At 35.5% G+C, this 15,823-nt stretch overlaps 1 protein-coding gene across 3 annotated transcripts; it reads right to left on the bottom strand.

Annotated features, from left to right (window-relative positions):
* Positions 1-2,304: 2,304 nt before the first annotated feature.
* Arrdc3 (arrestin domain containing 3) lies at positions 2,305-15,329 on the bottom strand. Of its 3 annotated transcripts, none has more exons than XR_007350551.1 (8): positions 14,798-15,329; positions 10,808-10,889; positions 9,033-9,180; positions 7,989-8,091; positions 7,419-7,675; positions 6,825-6,987; positions 6,379-6,571; positions 2,305-5,024 (listed from the first exon to the last, which is right to left on the bottom strand). XR_007350551.1 is itself a non-coding variant. In XM_015483645.2 (8 exons), exons 1-8 carry the CDS (start codon positions 15,075-15,077, stop codon positions 4,968-4,970), a joined length of 1,245 nt encoding a protein of 414 aa, XP_015339131.1. In that variant the 5' UTR covers positions 15,078-15,329; the 3' UTR covers positions 2,305-4,967. The 3 variants fall into 3 exon arrangements, 2 of the variants coding, with proteins under 2 accessions (XP_015339131.1, XP_048667356.1); XM_015483645.2 differs by having other exon boundaries at positions 6,379-6,533; XM_048811399.1 differs by lacking the exon at positions 9,033-9,180 and having other exon boundaries at positions 6,379-6,533; positions 14,798-14,988.
* Between the last annotated feature and the right edge of the window lie 494 nt (positions 15,330-15,823).

Below are 15,823 nucleotides of genomic sequence, written 5' to 3' on the forward strand. Positions count from 1 at the left end.
GAATTAGCCATGCTATACCAGAAATCTTAATACGAATATCATATTTAATCTTGAATCATAGTAGGATATATATAGATCACATTATATGTATATGTTAAAAAGTAAGGATATATATATATTATTATATAAAAAAGAATGTATGTATATATGGATGTGTATGTAACACATATCTTAAAAACATGTAAATGCTAGATACTACTCCTAAACAATCTAATTGGTGGTGGTTGTTTTTTGCTCTGTATGACTAACTTGACATCACTTGTATAAGTTTGTGTCTATAAAACAGGTTTGAAAATGTTTTAACATTTCCCTTTATGTTTAGCTTTGTGCTGACCAATAATGATGCTGTGTACATTCCCAGGTAGGCATGCTTTTGAATTTTCAAACCATAAATTATCTTAAATTTGAAGTTGCTGTTCATATCATTATTTTTCTAACTTTTTTTGGTAAAAGAGTGCAGATTACATTTCTCAAAAATAAAAATAAATTTTCTTTTATAAATAAAAATTTTCACGAGTTGAAACATTTTTCTCCTCTCTGTATTGATTTGAAAATCAGGTAGAAGGAAAGGGAAAATACTGCATTACTGTCATGCAAGTTTTAGAAAATGCTGTTTGTTGACATAGGAATTTCAAAATTATAATTGTCCACTATCTCAAGGATTATGAAATTCTACCTGAAGTATGTAAAATGATTCTTGGAATCATTTGAGTAGGGAGATTTTGGTCAATATTCTGGGGTAGACCTTGATATTCTGCTTTCCTAAGGAGTTTTCAGGGGATGTTGTTCCTGGTTTAAACACTACTGGATATAGGAAGAAAGTATTGACCACTGTTCTTTTTGGAAATAGAAGTAAATTGTGAAATCCATTCTATATAGTATGAAACATGAACAGGTATCAACAAATCAGGATCTCCACAATTTGGGGATTTTAGGGATTCCAGATGGTATTTGTCTGTGGGCTATAAGAACTGGGGTCCCTTTTTCTGGTCATTTAACATAAAAGCGGATATGAATAAGGGGTCAACACTAAAAAGTTAATCTTAACATAGATGAAAGACGAGAGTATGTCCCCAGGGCCCTATATGGATTCCTGGATCCAGATGTGTTTAATATGTCATCCCTGAAATTATTAGTTTATACATTATCTTATTGAAGCTAGTCTAAATTTCTTCCTCCTACAACATAAGTTGTCATTAATATACTAAGTTCAGCCACTTAATAAATTATGACAAGTGGTTTGATAAGTATAGTTAATATAAAACAAAGACGAGATAACTCACAGATGCCATTATGTTGCAATGCTAACTTAGAAGCTAAGTGGTGAATTTCCAAATGTTACAATGATGTGGAGTATTATTTCCTTATAAATTAATATTTTAAAAAAGTAAATACTATAAGATGTACAAACTGGGGCTGGAGTTGTGGCTCAGCAGTAGAGTGCTCACTTAGCATGTTCTAGGTACTGGGTTTGATGCTCAGCACTACATAAAAATAAATAAAATAAAGGTATTGTGTAAAAAAAAAAAAAATGTGCAAACACCTTCAGGAAGAAAAAGATCCTGGATAGCTACCTTTCCATTTTACAGATAAGAAGTCAACTTGTACATCTTTGTCAATGCCCCATCTAGTTACTGAACGCAGAACCTAGATTTCCCTTTCTCATCCTGTAGTCACTTTTCCTGTCACTTTTATTCCTTATTATACTAATACCTGTGTATATCATTTAGTTGAGTGAACAAGGCTGATAGCACCTCTGAAAAATTGATTATAAATAAATACAAAATGTATGTGTAAATGTCTATTTGTAATATACTTTCTATGAAAATACATTTGGAAGTATTGGGAGAATCCCACAGCAAGTTACATAAACAACTTCATAATTCGTGAATGCATGTAAAACACTTCAGACAATATCTGTTTCCCAAAACTTCAAGTTAGCAATCTCCATGAAATTCATTACTATTTTAAAAATTTAGAAAAATTGATTTTTTTTCAACAGATTGCTTTTGAAACAGTGACTGACAAGCATCATAGTGGGAGAAAATTAATATCTGAAAATAAAATCTCCTGGTTAGATTTGGTTCTTATTTAAGAATGAAAACTATGTAAATACATCTTACACATTTTATAAAAAGCTTCTATAGTGTTATAAGTAAAACAATGATTAGTATAAAAATTCCTTTCAGTTCTAATTTTCTTTAGCTCAGATATAGAAATAATTCTTAGAATAGCTGATATTAATAGTGTTTGCATGTATAGTGTTACTAATATGATCAAGAGTCAAAATAAATCTCCAAACAATTATACAAAAAAGAAAAAAAAAACACTTTTATTTTCCACAAGGAAGAGCAATAGGAAAAATTAAATCATTTCCCACATAGTTTTCTTAAAACAGAGCCTACAAGGACATATTCAGCACCAAATAAAAAAAGAAAAAAGAGAATTACAAACAGCCATAGAATATAATCTATAAAGCAAACATTTAATATTGCACTTTGTTTTGCTAACATTTTGGATTTTACTTTTCCCAATTGAAAAATCAGGAATCTATCTTGAATACTGGAATACAACTGTGAACCTCACATCTTAAATTAGGAATTGACCAATATTTAGGAGAAAAAAAAAGTAATGCCTCTGAATGACAGGGAGACAAAAACTTTAATGGGAAAAATAAAACTTTATTTGATAAAGCTTTATAAACTTAAAATTTTATCACATCTTGTGATCCTGTGTCAATTATCACAATATTGGTCATTCTTGCTTCTTGTGTTACTTGTGAGAGTACGTGGTAATAAGTATTCCAATGCTATGCATATCAACAATTGTTCCCTAGTCAGTTAGACATAAGAAGAGAGAAAACAAAAGGGATTTTCTGACAACCCCCTCCCCCCAAACAAAAAGAAAACCACCAAATGCCCTTTATGCCAAATATTCCACTAGCTTCTTTTGAGGGGGACATTCACAAAATGATTTAACAACAGTAAAAAAATATTTCACCCCCATTTCCTTATTATCTAGTATTTGTTTGCTACGGGAGCCCAAACCCTTTAACCGAATCACTTAAAACGCGATTCATTTTTACACTGGGCTTTCTTCACCCTGTCAGCATTATTTCAAACATGAATTGTCTTCCATGTTTTCTTAAAGGCCACTTATGGAAAAGCCTATTTGTTTTGTATGAAGCTTTAAGACAGTATTTAACCAAGCACCAAGCCAGAGTTACTATTATTTTCAGCCACTTTATTAGTTGTGGGGTTAAATGGTAAGATATATATACCCATTTCACACGTATGTTGCAATATGAGATGCTGATTTTCATTAAAAATATCACAGCTGAATTCCTTCTTAAAAAAAAATTCAGTACACTTAGTACCTCAGATTACGGTTTTAAATGTTATCATGAATGCTGGTATATGTTATGATCCAACTGTAAATTACTTAAAAAAAACCTAGGATTTACTGATGTGATTGCTCTTTTCGCTCTATATACTCATCAGAATAATTTTTCATATTTAGCAAATTGTTTTTAGACAATGGAAAAAAAATCATCCCAGCAAACATTCTAGTGTTTTTAATTGTGAAATTATACACTTTTAGAATAAACTTGGGTTTTTATACTGTCAACTTGACCAGGATAGCAAATGTATAAATTGAACTCTAATCATGTATATATATGTGTGTGTGTGAGAGATATATACACACACATATATATATATCCTCATTAAAATACTTTGCATTGGCAAAAATGATTTCCAACATATGTGTTTTGGAGGTAATTAAGTAACTCTGTATAAAAATAAATGTACTTTTCCCTCCTCTCCCCAGTGACTGGAAAATTTCCATTATTTTAAAAATAATAATAAAAATACTAATTTTTAAGAGCAATAGCCCTTAACTCTTTGCTGGTGCCTGCCATACTGCCTTTCTATACTCCATTCTTAACTCTGCTAGTTTCTTCTTGTATGTAATGACAAAAAGGGGATGTGGGTGGGTTATCACTTTTGTGTATGTCCCGTTTCCAAATTTCCCTCTCCAAAAAGCCAACCAAATAAACAACAACAACAAAAAAAAACTCAACAGTGCAACAAAACACAAATAGCATTCCAACAGTTTGGCAAGTGATGCGTTCACCTGAGATTAAGTGATTTTAGGCAGTCAGTAACAAAATGCTGCTTTGCTGTAATAGTAGAAAGGCAACAAATTCTCAAAAGAAATCAAGAAGTTCTACAATCTTGACAGGTCTCTTATTAGCTTCCTCCTCTTATCTTTTTCCCCACATATCTGTTGCGTATCTACTACAGTAGGCTGCAAAACGTACAGCAAAAAGGATTGGCTTGAAGGCATTTGATGTTTGTAAATAAATCCACAATAGGATCCAAGCTGAAGAGGTGATACATGGTCAGCCTAGTAGGACAATTCTGAGCATGTGCATACGCAGGTAAAGTCCAGGCTATATTAAATAAAAAAAAAAAATGTCAGTGCGTTTTTTTCATGTTACAGTTTTTTCAAAGCTTTCTTTTGTTCCTTGTTGTGTAGACCACAACAAGTTTTAAAAGAGTATCAAGAGTCTGGCTTAAATGGAAAAAAAAAAAGCTGTAGTGACATTGAACTGCACAATGTAAGCATTGAGCATGTGCAAATTTTCAAATCAAAAGAAGGAAATCATCCCTCTTTACAACATGGTGTCTTGACACGTATGACCATAGGCTAAAGATGACTGCTCTTAGTATGTGCCAGTTTTAAAGAAGAAAAGCTTAGATCTTCAAGCATATTGGAGCAGTCCCAGAATGTTGCTGTAGGCTTCTGAAGCATGATCACTCGTTGTTTCATGTATTTCATGCCATTTTTCTGGGCAAAAGCAATTCCACTTCCTCTGAAAACGTGTCTCCAAGATACTTCTCTGTCCTCAGCCGGAAGAGATACAGTTCGGAACCCACATCAACTTGATTTAACCAAGTGTTCCTTCAACGAGAGGGGCAGGATGGTCTATCATCTGAAGTCTGATCGGGATTAGGATCAATCTAGAAAACAATGGGAAACATTTACTGTTATTTGATGAGCTATCTTAAGTTCATTCTAAAAAAAGGAGGCAGAATTTTATGAAGAATTAGTTACAAGCGAATTATATTTAGATTGTCATTCTTCTAAAATGTTCCCCCGGATAGCCAGGAATCCTCAAATCAAGCCACAAATGACTGACTTGCCTAGCAAGACTGAAATGTCAGAATGAAAGTGTATTACCACGATCTGAACACATGGCAGAACATTTTTAACATCTAAAGAAATTCTAATGCACTAAAATAATAGGATAGGAAAAAAATACATCCAATTAAAAAGTTTGAAGACCAGATTCTGAATATCCTATTATCAGTGAATGAAGAGGATCACTTATCACACCCAAAGGAAAATGACTCTTTCAATTAAGGCACTCAGGAAAAAAAAAAAAAGAGTACTAAGAGTAAAAACAATTCATGTCTAAATTTAAGAGTATAAAACATTATATAATATTTCATTATAAAACAATGGTGTGAACTCCAGTAACCAAAAGAACAAGCTAAGTCTTGTGATTTACAACATTGTTTTGGATATCTAGACCAATCTTAGAGGTACTAAAAATGTGGACCATAGGCACATTTTCCAGTCATTTTGAAAAATCCTAAAATTGGATTTGTTCCTCACATCCTTCCCTTTATCCACTGTTCTTCCTGTGTAACTGGACTCTCCCACCTTTTAGGCACCACTCACCCTCAAGAAACAGCCTAACAGTAACTTTTCTCTAAGAAGCCTTCCTAATTCCCAAGGCCCAATAAGCTGCTCCTGAGTTGTTTATTCCTAACATTGCTAATATAATATCTGTTTCCAAGTTTATTTTTCTCACTATTCTATGAACTTATTCCCATTAAGCACAAAGCTTATTCATGTTCACTGCTTAACTGCCATCAAGATGAGGTAGATAAAAATAGTATACCAGTGTAGGAATTCTGTTTAAGTATTTTGAAATATACTACTTTACCCTATAACAAATGTCAAAATATACAAGAATTAAATTGTAGGAATAGGAGGAGTAAGATAAATTCTCATATTTAATTAATGCTTGTAAAATGCCACTTTTTCTATTGATGCTTGAAATATAAAATTACCCCCAAAACACAAAATGAATTCAATGACGCTAAGATCATTATCTTATTTTTCCAAATAAAAAGTGAATAGTCATAATTACTTCTGTGTCAAGCTTAGTAAATTCAACAACCCTAATAACTTTAAATCTCCTGTTCTAAATTATTTGTTCTTTGATTATCATGATAATCAAAACCTATTTTTTAAACTCTGCAATACTAAATCCAGCCCATTTCATACTCAAGTTGGTGCTCTTACCTCTGAATAAAGAGGTGGAGGCAAGAACCGAAACTCCTGGATATATGCAAACAGTGGTCCTTGAAGCGCTCTCTCAAAATCATCACAAGCACTCATAGGTGCAAGATTGTTCCGCCTTTGTTCCTCTGTTACCACTTCTGCATAACTGGGTGGTGCTGAAGGAAAAAGATACACGCAATTCGAACAGCATGTTCTTATGCATGTCAAAATACACAGAATAGTAGGTATTAAAAAAGAATGTCAAAGCAAAATAATAATTATTTGGTAATTAAAGCTAGGGAGACATCAATTTAAATTTAACATTAGGGGTACATACATCTACTCTTTAAAGAAAGATTAAGATTTATCTAGGATCATATAATATCAAAAGCAAAATAAAGTTCTTACTACTATTACTACTACACACTACTACTACTAATGGGTTAAATTTAGATAGGCATTATTACCTTCAGGTCTTTCAGGAAGAGATAAACCAAGCCAGTTCATATTCATGCTACACTGACTGCTTACACTTGAGGTTCTGCTGCCAAATGGATGCAGAGGAATGGTACCGATGACAAGTGGCAAATTAAGAAATAAATCCATAGCTCCAGGAATATCCACGTATACCTAAATATTGAAAAGAGATATTAAGTTTAGAATAACAAATGTGATTTCACAAATAACCCAGTTTTAATATTAATTGAGGTTCCCTCTCCCTTTTCAGTTTTTCTACGTATTTGTATGTATGAAATATAAAAACCAAATCCTAGGCCAGTAGTGGTGGTGCATGCCTATATCCCTATCTGTTTGAGGCAGAGGGATTACAAGTTTGAGGCTAACCAGAGCAACTTAGTTAGACCTTGTTTTAAAAAATAAAAAAATAAAAAAAAAGGCTGGTATGGATACAGCTCAATGGTAGATTGCCTCTGGGTTCAACACCCAATACTGCACACACATGCACACAAAAAATCAAATCAAATTCTAGATCTAAGATAAAATTATTTCTACATAACTTTACAACTTTTTAAAAAAGCCCTCCTCTTAAAATCTAGACATACCATTAGTGAATATTCCACACGAATTATACTACAATCGAGTATAGAGGGTGAAACTGGTGGAATTTTCAGCAACTTGCCATTCCACGTCTCTGTCTTTCCAGATGATAAGGATTCCCCACGCAAATTAGCCACAAGCTGTTTCACTTCCTTCATTTTCCCTTTGGCATAGAAGGCCTGTGTTTGGTAAATGGCTGCCTTTGGCACCACCATTCGGGAAGAGCAATTCTCAATCTCAGCAAATATCTGAATTGATTCACCTAGAGAAAGAGGAAAAAAACCAAAAAAACAACGTAATGTAGACTCAATGTTAGAAGGTTTAATTAACTACATGGATGAAGAACTGTCCTTGGAGTAAGCAAGTAACTTAAAATTCATGAAAATGACTGACTCATTTACAGTAGCTGTATGAAAGGGACTACTTTCTAATTTGTGAAAAGAAACTAGGTAAGTACAATTTCTGTCATTTTACAGAATACTGATGTGATGTTTCTATTTGACACCAATACTATAATATACACAAAAGCTAGGTGAAAAAAGATCACTTTCTGTGGGGATCAAGCTCATACATACCTGGGGTATAGCCCTTCCTTTCAATTTTGGCACTTAAGGATATTGGGCCTGAGGTACAGAACCAGCAACAGAGAGTCTTTTCTTTTGTGCCTGCTTGGGGTGACTGTAAGAAACAAATTGAGAAAAAGATCAATGTATGAAATGGCAAAATAACAAAATATTTGAAAATACAATCCTAATTCTTGGAGAATTTAACAACTAATAGTGTCACTTTGTTACTGCTTTTTTTCCATGCACCCAAATGTACCTTCTGCATATACCATTAACTTATGTCTTTAAACAAATTTCTATCAAATTAAAAGAAAAAAGGGCAAAAGGCTTAATATGGTATCCCATAGCTTTAGCCCATCTATTTACATATACAGTAATTTAAAACATCTAACCAAACAAAAAAACCCTTTCCAAATTTTATTTAAACTACCTTAAGGAAAAGCAGCACAGAAAGGAACTTGGTTATAATCCAAATGTTAACATCTTTCTTTGAGAATGTAAAAATCATATGCAAAAAAAGGGAAACTGCCCATTTTTAAGGATAATTCTTGTTTGCTTTAAAGATGTTATCATTTGCTAAAAACCAAAGTTTTTGAAGTCAAATTTGAATTAATCTCATAAAAATGCCATTAAAAGACTCATTTTAAGCAGGAATTAAGTTTTTTCAAGAAAGTGATAATTCCCCATCATTTGACAACTATCCCTAATTGGAATAATTCAATATAAGTACAAATTTTAGATTATGATATTTCCAATTATGTAATATTATAATTAATGACATCACTGTTCCTCTTCCACTAAAAATTATCCAGGGAACAGATTTATTTCATACAACATATTGGTCTTACTTCTAAATTTACTTTAAGTTATTATAGTATAAAAAATATGAGCATATTCTTCATAAGTTTGTATCCTCTTGTATTTAAAAATATACATATGTATGAAATTTAAAAATGAAGTCATTTTAAAGTTATAAAAATTCCGTATTTCATGTGATTATTATTTAGTATTTATATGTCAAGACAAAGAATGAATAATTCAGTCAATTCTTACCAGTAATGAAGGAGTGTTGATATCTATATGCTCAAAGACTGTAAATTCCTTCTTTAATTTTACTGGTAGAAGCCAAGGCCTGTGCAATTCGGCTTTCACCCAATAGCGCACACTGCCATGTCGGCCTTCGAATGAGGTAGCAAGTGGTCTGTGCAGAATATAAAGTGAATATATTAATCTTATACCTCTTTCAAAGAATTATACAGTAGGTCAGAATAGAAGTGTTAATACATTGTACTGTTTATGTACCAATGAGGTATAAAATCCATGATTTAAAAAAATTTCCAAAGGGATAAGTCACTGGGGAAAAAAACTTTTATTTCCAAATAACAATGGATAATAGCTAAATATCATGGAAATTTCTGCCTTAAAAAGCCAGAAGAATAACAATCCCTTTAAACTAAAAAGAGGCTACTTTTAATGCTAGTGGCAAAATTATGAAAATATGATAAACAATTCTTGCAAAGGTCAAGAGTTTAAAAATAAAGTTAAGAATGGCTTAACTATTTCTATTGAGCAATTCTAGACACTAAACATTCAGACCAAATTCCCTATAGTACTCCATTTCTCATTAGCAAGAAATTATTTTACCTCTTTTTATAGCAACTCATTAAGGTCCAAGAAAATGCCTGGAATAGTCCTTACAGTTTCAAAAATTTCAGATTTCATAAAGTCCTCAGAAGTCTGAAAAACTGCTTTCATATAATATGTTCTAATTCTTCTTTGTTTTCTAACTTTACTATCTAAGGCTTAAAAAAATTCATATCAAAATAAGAACTGTTTTTGAACTCTGCCAATTTTCAGGTTTTATTAAAAATACACAATATTTAATTATTTATAAGATAGAGTGTTAGCTTTGACTGGTAGATGCATTTCACATTTTTTTTTCTTACATTTTAGACTATACATTAACTTATATAATGGAGCAATAAAATACAGTACTTCTAAATCTTACACTTCATGCTGGTCTTCTAGAGTTTATGTTAAATGACTGGTTTACAATTAGAGTATTAAAATATAATATTCTGAAAAACATTTATGAATGCTACATTTAACAACTCAAATACTAGAATTAAGAAAATAATTAAGTTCACCTGGCACTTGATAAACGCTTATGTAATCTAAATTTATCCTCCAGAATAATCAGTACAAGTGCCAGTTTTCAGGTTTTAAGCTCTGTTAAAAGGTGTTAATAAAAAAAAAACAATAATCTTTCTCAATAATTTGTTATTAAGGTATACTAGATTCCAAGCTTTATATTAAAGTATTCTGATAGCTATTTCAAGTGCAGGCCATAATATCTTATGTGACCTTCTTAACAGCTCTCTGCATGGAAGCTAACGAATGTGTATATAAATATCACTACTGAAGTTAGGCTATTCCTTTTTATTTTTACCTTCCAAACTTACTGAACCTAGGGTCTCAAAAACCACTCTGGGCAAGTGCTCTACATCCCCAGCCCTAAACCAAATATTTATAAAGTGTTTACTATTTGATTGGTATCTTCCATTCACTCACATTAAATGGAATACTATTCATGTTTTAAAAACCTCATAAACGTTGGTACAGAATACTAATAATTCTGCTTGCTTTCTATAATTTTGCCACATACTAAAAAAATAGCTTCTTATGTTTAATATATTGTTTTCCTCTAGCCAGTTTTTGTAATGAAAAGGGTTTTTTTAAAAATAAAAATAATTTAAAAATATTTAATTTTAAGACTGCTTTTGACAATGAATGTCTATAAAAAATGCCTATTACTTATAAATACTTACGTCTGTGGAAGCTCGAAGCTGAATGCATATTCATGCCTTCCTGAATGTATAGTATTGAAGCCTTCTTCGGAATTATCATCATCTAAAACAAAAAACGAAAGCTTGTAATTAAATGTTTAACACAACTCAGGGTGGTATAACTTTAAAGATGCCCATAAGATAATTAAGGCCATAAGCTTTGGAATCTTGAGTTCTAATTCACTCCACTTCTCTGGATAAAATAAAAATCCTTAACTTTCATCTGTCCTGTTAAGAGGGGGATAATAAACAAATACTTGTACCCTATAGGCTTTTTTTGTTTTTAAATGACCCAAACTGCAAAGCATCCCTGTCAAGTACAGCATATGCTAAACAACAGGTTCAAGTTTCAATCATAGTTACCTTTGTTGCCAACTGTTTTTAAAATATTAAGACTATAATATATAAAATGAAAAAGACTGTTCATGTAAAAATTTTAAAGTATGTCAGTTGGAAGGAATACTACTGACATTACAGAAAGGAATATACATGTCACAACTCCCAAACCACTAGAAAAGTATCAAAAATGTTGGAGTTTTAAAAAATGATTTTAATGCTGGTTTCATAGCTGAAAATAATTCCATATTGATCTAGACTGATCACAATACTCAACACTCATGTTGTCCTACTCCTACCAATAGCTTAAATCTCATGTACACAAAGTATACTTTATTTCATCACAAAGGACAGGACTTAAAAAGATGCCTTCTAACAAGGAAACAAAATTGTTCAATATCCTTGAAAAATGAAGTATAATTAGGTACTTTCCAGTTGTTAGAATAAGGAATGACCTTTCATTTTATAATCAATTTCTTTAGGTCAAATGCATTATGTCTTAAGTGGCATGAAGAAATATATTACTGAAAAATGTGGGAGAGGTTTTCAATTATTAAAACAGTACTTTTAGCCTGGACTAGGTAATACAATTACGCAATGTCTTTATTTTCTGGATGGAGAAACCTTTATAATTAGCTACCAGAGCAAGGAAAAACTGGACTATTATTTAACTTTTCTTCACCAAAGTACTAAATAGACACAAAAATGTGATGCTTCCCTTATATCAAAGGAATGGGAGGAAAAGCACCTACACATCGATTTTTCATCCGAAATCACTGGGACTCGCTTATGTCTACAGATTATTTCCCTTGTTCCCTGGGTAAATTCCCCTGAACAGATCTCAGCACTGAAAACTAGCTGGGGAGTTGGGGGCCTTTTAGATACGTTCTCCGTGAAGGCTCCCAAAGTTTGCCTTCCTCAGTCTTTCTTCCCTTCTTGCTTCCTTTTTGTGCCAGCTCAGCAGTCTCATTGAGGCGAGCCACGGCGGGCCGCGCCGTGGTAAACAAGTGCCTGGCTGTCAATCAAGAACTAGACCGGAGCAGGAGAGGACCGGCCTAAACCGGCGCGAGCAGATCCCAGCCGGCCCGCCCGCGCGCCTCCGCAGCACGCGCGCTCCGCTATACATACGGCATACGTCGCGCGGCGCTCGCGCCCGTGCCCGCACAGCCTAGCCTGCTGGATAGGGGGCGGGGCGACTGCGCCGCAGCGCTTCCGCTTTACACGCCCCAGCCGGTGACCGGTTCGATCTGGCTTGGGCCACCCTGACACCTTTACAGTAAAGGCAAGGGAAAACTGGGTGGTGAAGGGGAGGGAGCCACGGTTTAGGGGAACAAAGGGGTAAGGGGCAAGAGATATTCCCCTAAGGCCCTACACAGATTTCGATGTTTGAAATACTTTCCCCTCTCCTGGACAGCCACTGACATCCCCCCCAGGTCAAATTAGGGTAGCCTGTTTGGGGACGGAACAGGTGTGCAAATACGCTTTGTTTGCGCTAAGAAGAGAAAACAAGCATTTATAGACCCATTTCACCCAGGAAAATGGGGTCTTGCTCTTTTTCCTAACCCAAGTCCCTCTTCACGGGGTTTTTAGCTAAAGTTGCGGCCAAGCCCATTTGGCACCTGTAAGGCCGGTGGGAGCTTCTGCATCTGAAATGTTAATCGTTTTTTTTCGGGGGGTGGGGGGTGTCCCAAGCAAGCTGCCATAAAGGACAACAGGACACAGTATGACTTGAGCAGCGGGCGCCAAAAGCAGCCCGAGAACGAAGGCGAACACGAGAGGAGGCGGCTGCTCTGGAGGGACCTTTACCGGCGCACGCCGGTTCCAAGCCTCGCCCCAGACACCGCGAGCCCACTCTCCCCACCCGCTTGTGCCCAATCCAATCAGCGCCTGGCATCGCCTTAGCAACAGGCTAACAAACCGGACTCCGCCTATCACTGGGAGACCGGGGCGGGTCTCAGTTACCAGGCTAGTTTGAGAGCTCCCAGTTTTAAGTCATTGAAACTATTCCTGGCTAAGATCATGTCCACGCGTTGCATGGGTTGGGGGGCATCTCGTGGGGGTGCGGGGCAGATAGTTTTCTTTACCATGAAACCATTATGCAATTAGTAAAATTAAGTTTTCCCTACAAATCACTGTTCTACTTTTTTTTTTTTTCCATTGCAAGTCTCAACTCCTTAAAAGAAAAATCTTTGTTTCTTCTCACCCATTTTATACAAGGCTGCAATTTCCAGAAAGGTTCAAACACAAACTCATGTGTCCACTTTTTAACAAATGCTAGAACTGTCATTAGGTATTTGCATTATCGATTGGTGCTATCCTTGTGAGATTAACTTGAAATTATTACAGGATGCAAAGTACCTTGTAACTATGAAAATTCTAAACTGATTTCACCTTTAAATTTTCACAATGATGTATTTAATGCTGTAAGCATCCTTCATTTCTCACTTGCCTTAGCACTCTACCAGGACATACATTTTTAATAAAATAAAGAAGGTAAAAATATGCCTCTCTCCTTTCTGTAAAATCGTCAAGACTTGAACTAAATGCTGCATTAAAAAAGAGAAGCACAAAAATTACATAACCAGTTTTAACATTATATTCTTCTTGGGCTAGGAATTAAGTCATCGCCACCACCTGACGCGTGTAACCAATCTGCTGAGAGCAGAAGAAGCGCCCCTCCTCATCACCCCCCAGAACTGGTCCGAAACAGGATTGAACCGCTTCTAACAAAGGGTGGAAACTTAGAAAAACAAGCTTAGAGTCTCCTATATTTCCACAATGTAACCATTTAAACAATAGATTGGAAATCTCAGGACCCCTTCTCCCTTTGACAACCCTTTATCTCCCTCTTATAACCAAAAATCAAATCCAACGTGCAGTACACTTTTCAATTCCATCTAACTGGCATGGGTTTCATTGAATGCACGTTCCGAAGTTAGACATGATGCTTGGAAAAGAAAATTACTGACCCTGAATGGCTTCCTATACTGACCTAATCCCTACCATAATGTCAGATACTATCCTTTAAAATGAGAATGCTTGGTGTAAATTTCTGAAGGAATTGGAGAGAATAGGGAAAAAACACGTGGGGTGTTGATAACCATATGTCAAAATAAGCCAGGGCAACCCTTTATCAAAGAACAATGATCAAGTCTTTAAAAGTCTTTTGCATGTCAATATTGAAATGAAATACATCCACTGACCTTCTTAAAAATGTTATTTCACTTCTTCACTGAAGATCAGTTTTTAGATCTAAGGTTGTAAAGTAAAAGAAAAAACAATCTAATATTGTGCTGCAGCTTTTTGCAATTCAATTGAAAACATATTAGTAAAATTATTGAACCGGATTTAAGCTGAATTTCTAAGTAAGATGCAAATGGATTACAAGTGCGTATGGCAGAGGCACAGACCAAGCCGGGTATAGAGGTAGTTGAATAAGTGCAGTTTGCAGTCACTTTGCAGATGCCTGCATGCATTACAGCTTAACACACGAAGAACGTCAAGGAGAATCAAAATCTTCCAACTTTGCTAATCTTTATCAAACTGCTGTTATGCTAAAAGAACCACATTAAATGAGAAAACCGAAAAGGTACTTTTCCCCCCAAAATTAGTCTAATGACTTACATAAAAACTTACCTCTTTCGTGCCCAATTAGGATGTCTTTATGGTTGAAATATTCTACTTCTTCAGTGTAATTCTGGGTATAGGCAGTATTGGAGCCGGCGTTTCTAGATTCAGTCCAGCGTACTTTCGCATGTCCTCTTGCATGAATTTTAAGAGATTTTACTCTGATTTCTCCAGTAACTTCTAAATTCACCCTTCCTGAGACAGTATCCCCACTAGAATACACAGGGACATTGCTGTCATTAAGACAGTCAAAGCTTATTGTCAAACTCTTCACCTTTCCCAGCACCATGATTATAACAAAATCTATAAAAATACAATGTAAGACAAAAAAAAAGTCAAGATCGCATATAAAATGTGATCTTCACTTAACACTGATCAATGTCTTTGCCATGCAAAAACCTTGCAGGCAGGATCAGTGATTCTTCACAAATAGTTCATTGAGATTTCTTAAAAAGTCAGGGCAGCAGAGAGGCTGCTGCTCCGCACTACTGCTCGTCTCAGTGGTCTCCTTACAAAGACGGGCGGCTGGAGCCTGCCAGCTCACTTTAAGAGCAGCTTTGTGAAAAACAACCCCAGTGCGCACGCGCACGCCGCGGCTGCGGTCCGCCCTCCCTGCGCGCCCCCACCCGGGCCGGCTCGCTCGCTCCCTGGCTCGCACGCTCGCTCGCGGGTACAGTAGGTGCAGAGCTTGGCGAAGGAGACAGTGGCGCTGCCGGGAGGCAGAACCTGACTTCTCTTCATTGTGGGCTCCTATTGGTAGGCAGGCTACCGTAAACCCTAGACATGCTATCTGGAACCCCTTACCGGGCACACTCTAATAGAAAGATAATGGTGGAGCGGCCGGGAAGCGACTAGGGCTGGGTGGGGAACTGTTTGCACAGCCAAGTAAGGCTAAACTGCTGAGTGACCAGCCAGAAGCGTGCGTTACCGGCACTGCAGGGTTTTACCAGCTGCCTGGATGGGAGGAGGAAAAAGTGATGTGTGAAGAGGGGTGGGGGAAGGGGAGAAACCGGTTGGGCAAGCGGCTCGTTGCTG

This window comes from Marmota marmota, unplaced genomic scaffold (genome assembly GCF_001458135.2).
Source record: "Marmota marmota marmota unplaced genomic scaffold, marMar, whole genome shotgun sequence".
Lineage (NCBI taxonomy): Eukaryota > Metazoa > Chordata > Mammalia > Rodentia > Sciuridae > Marmota > Marmota marmota.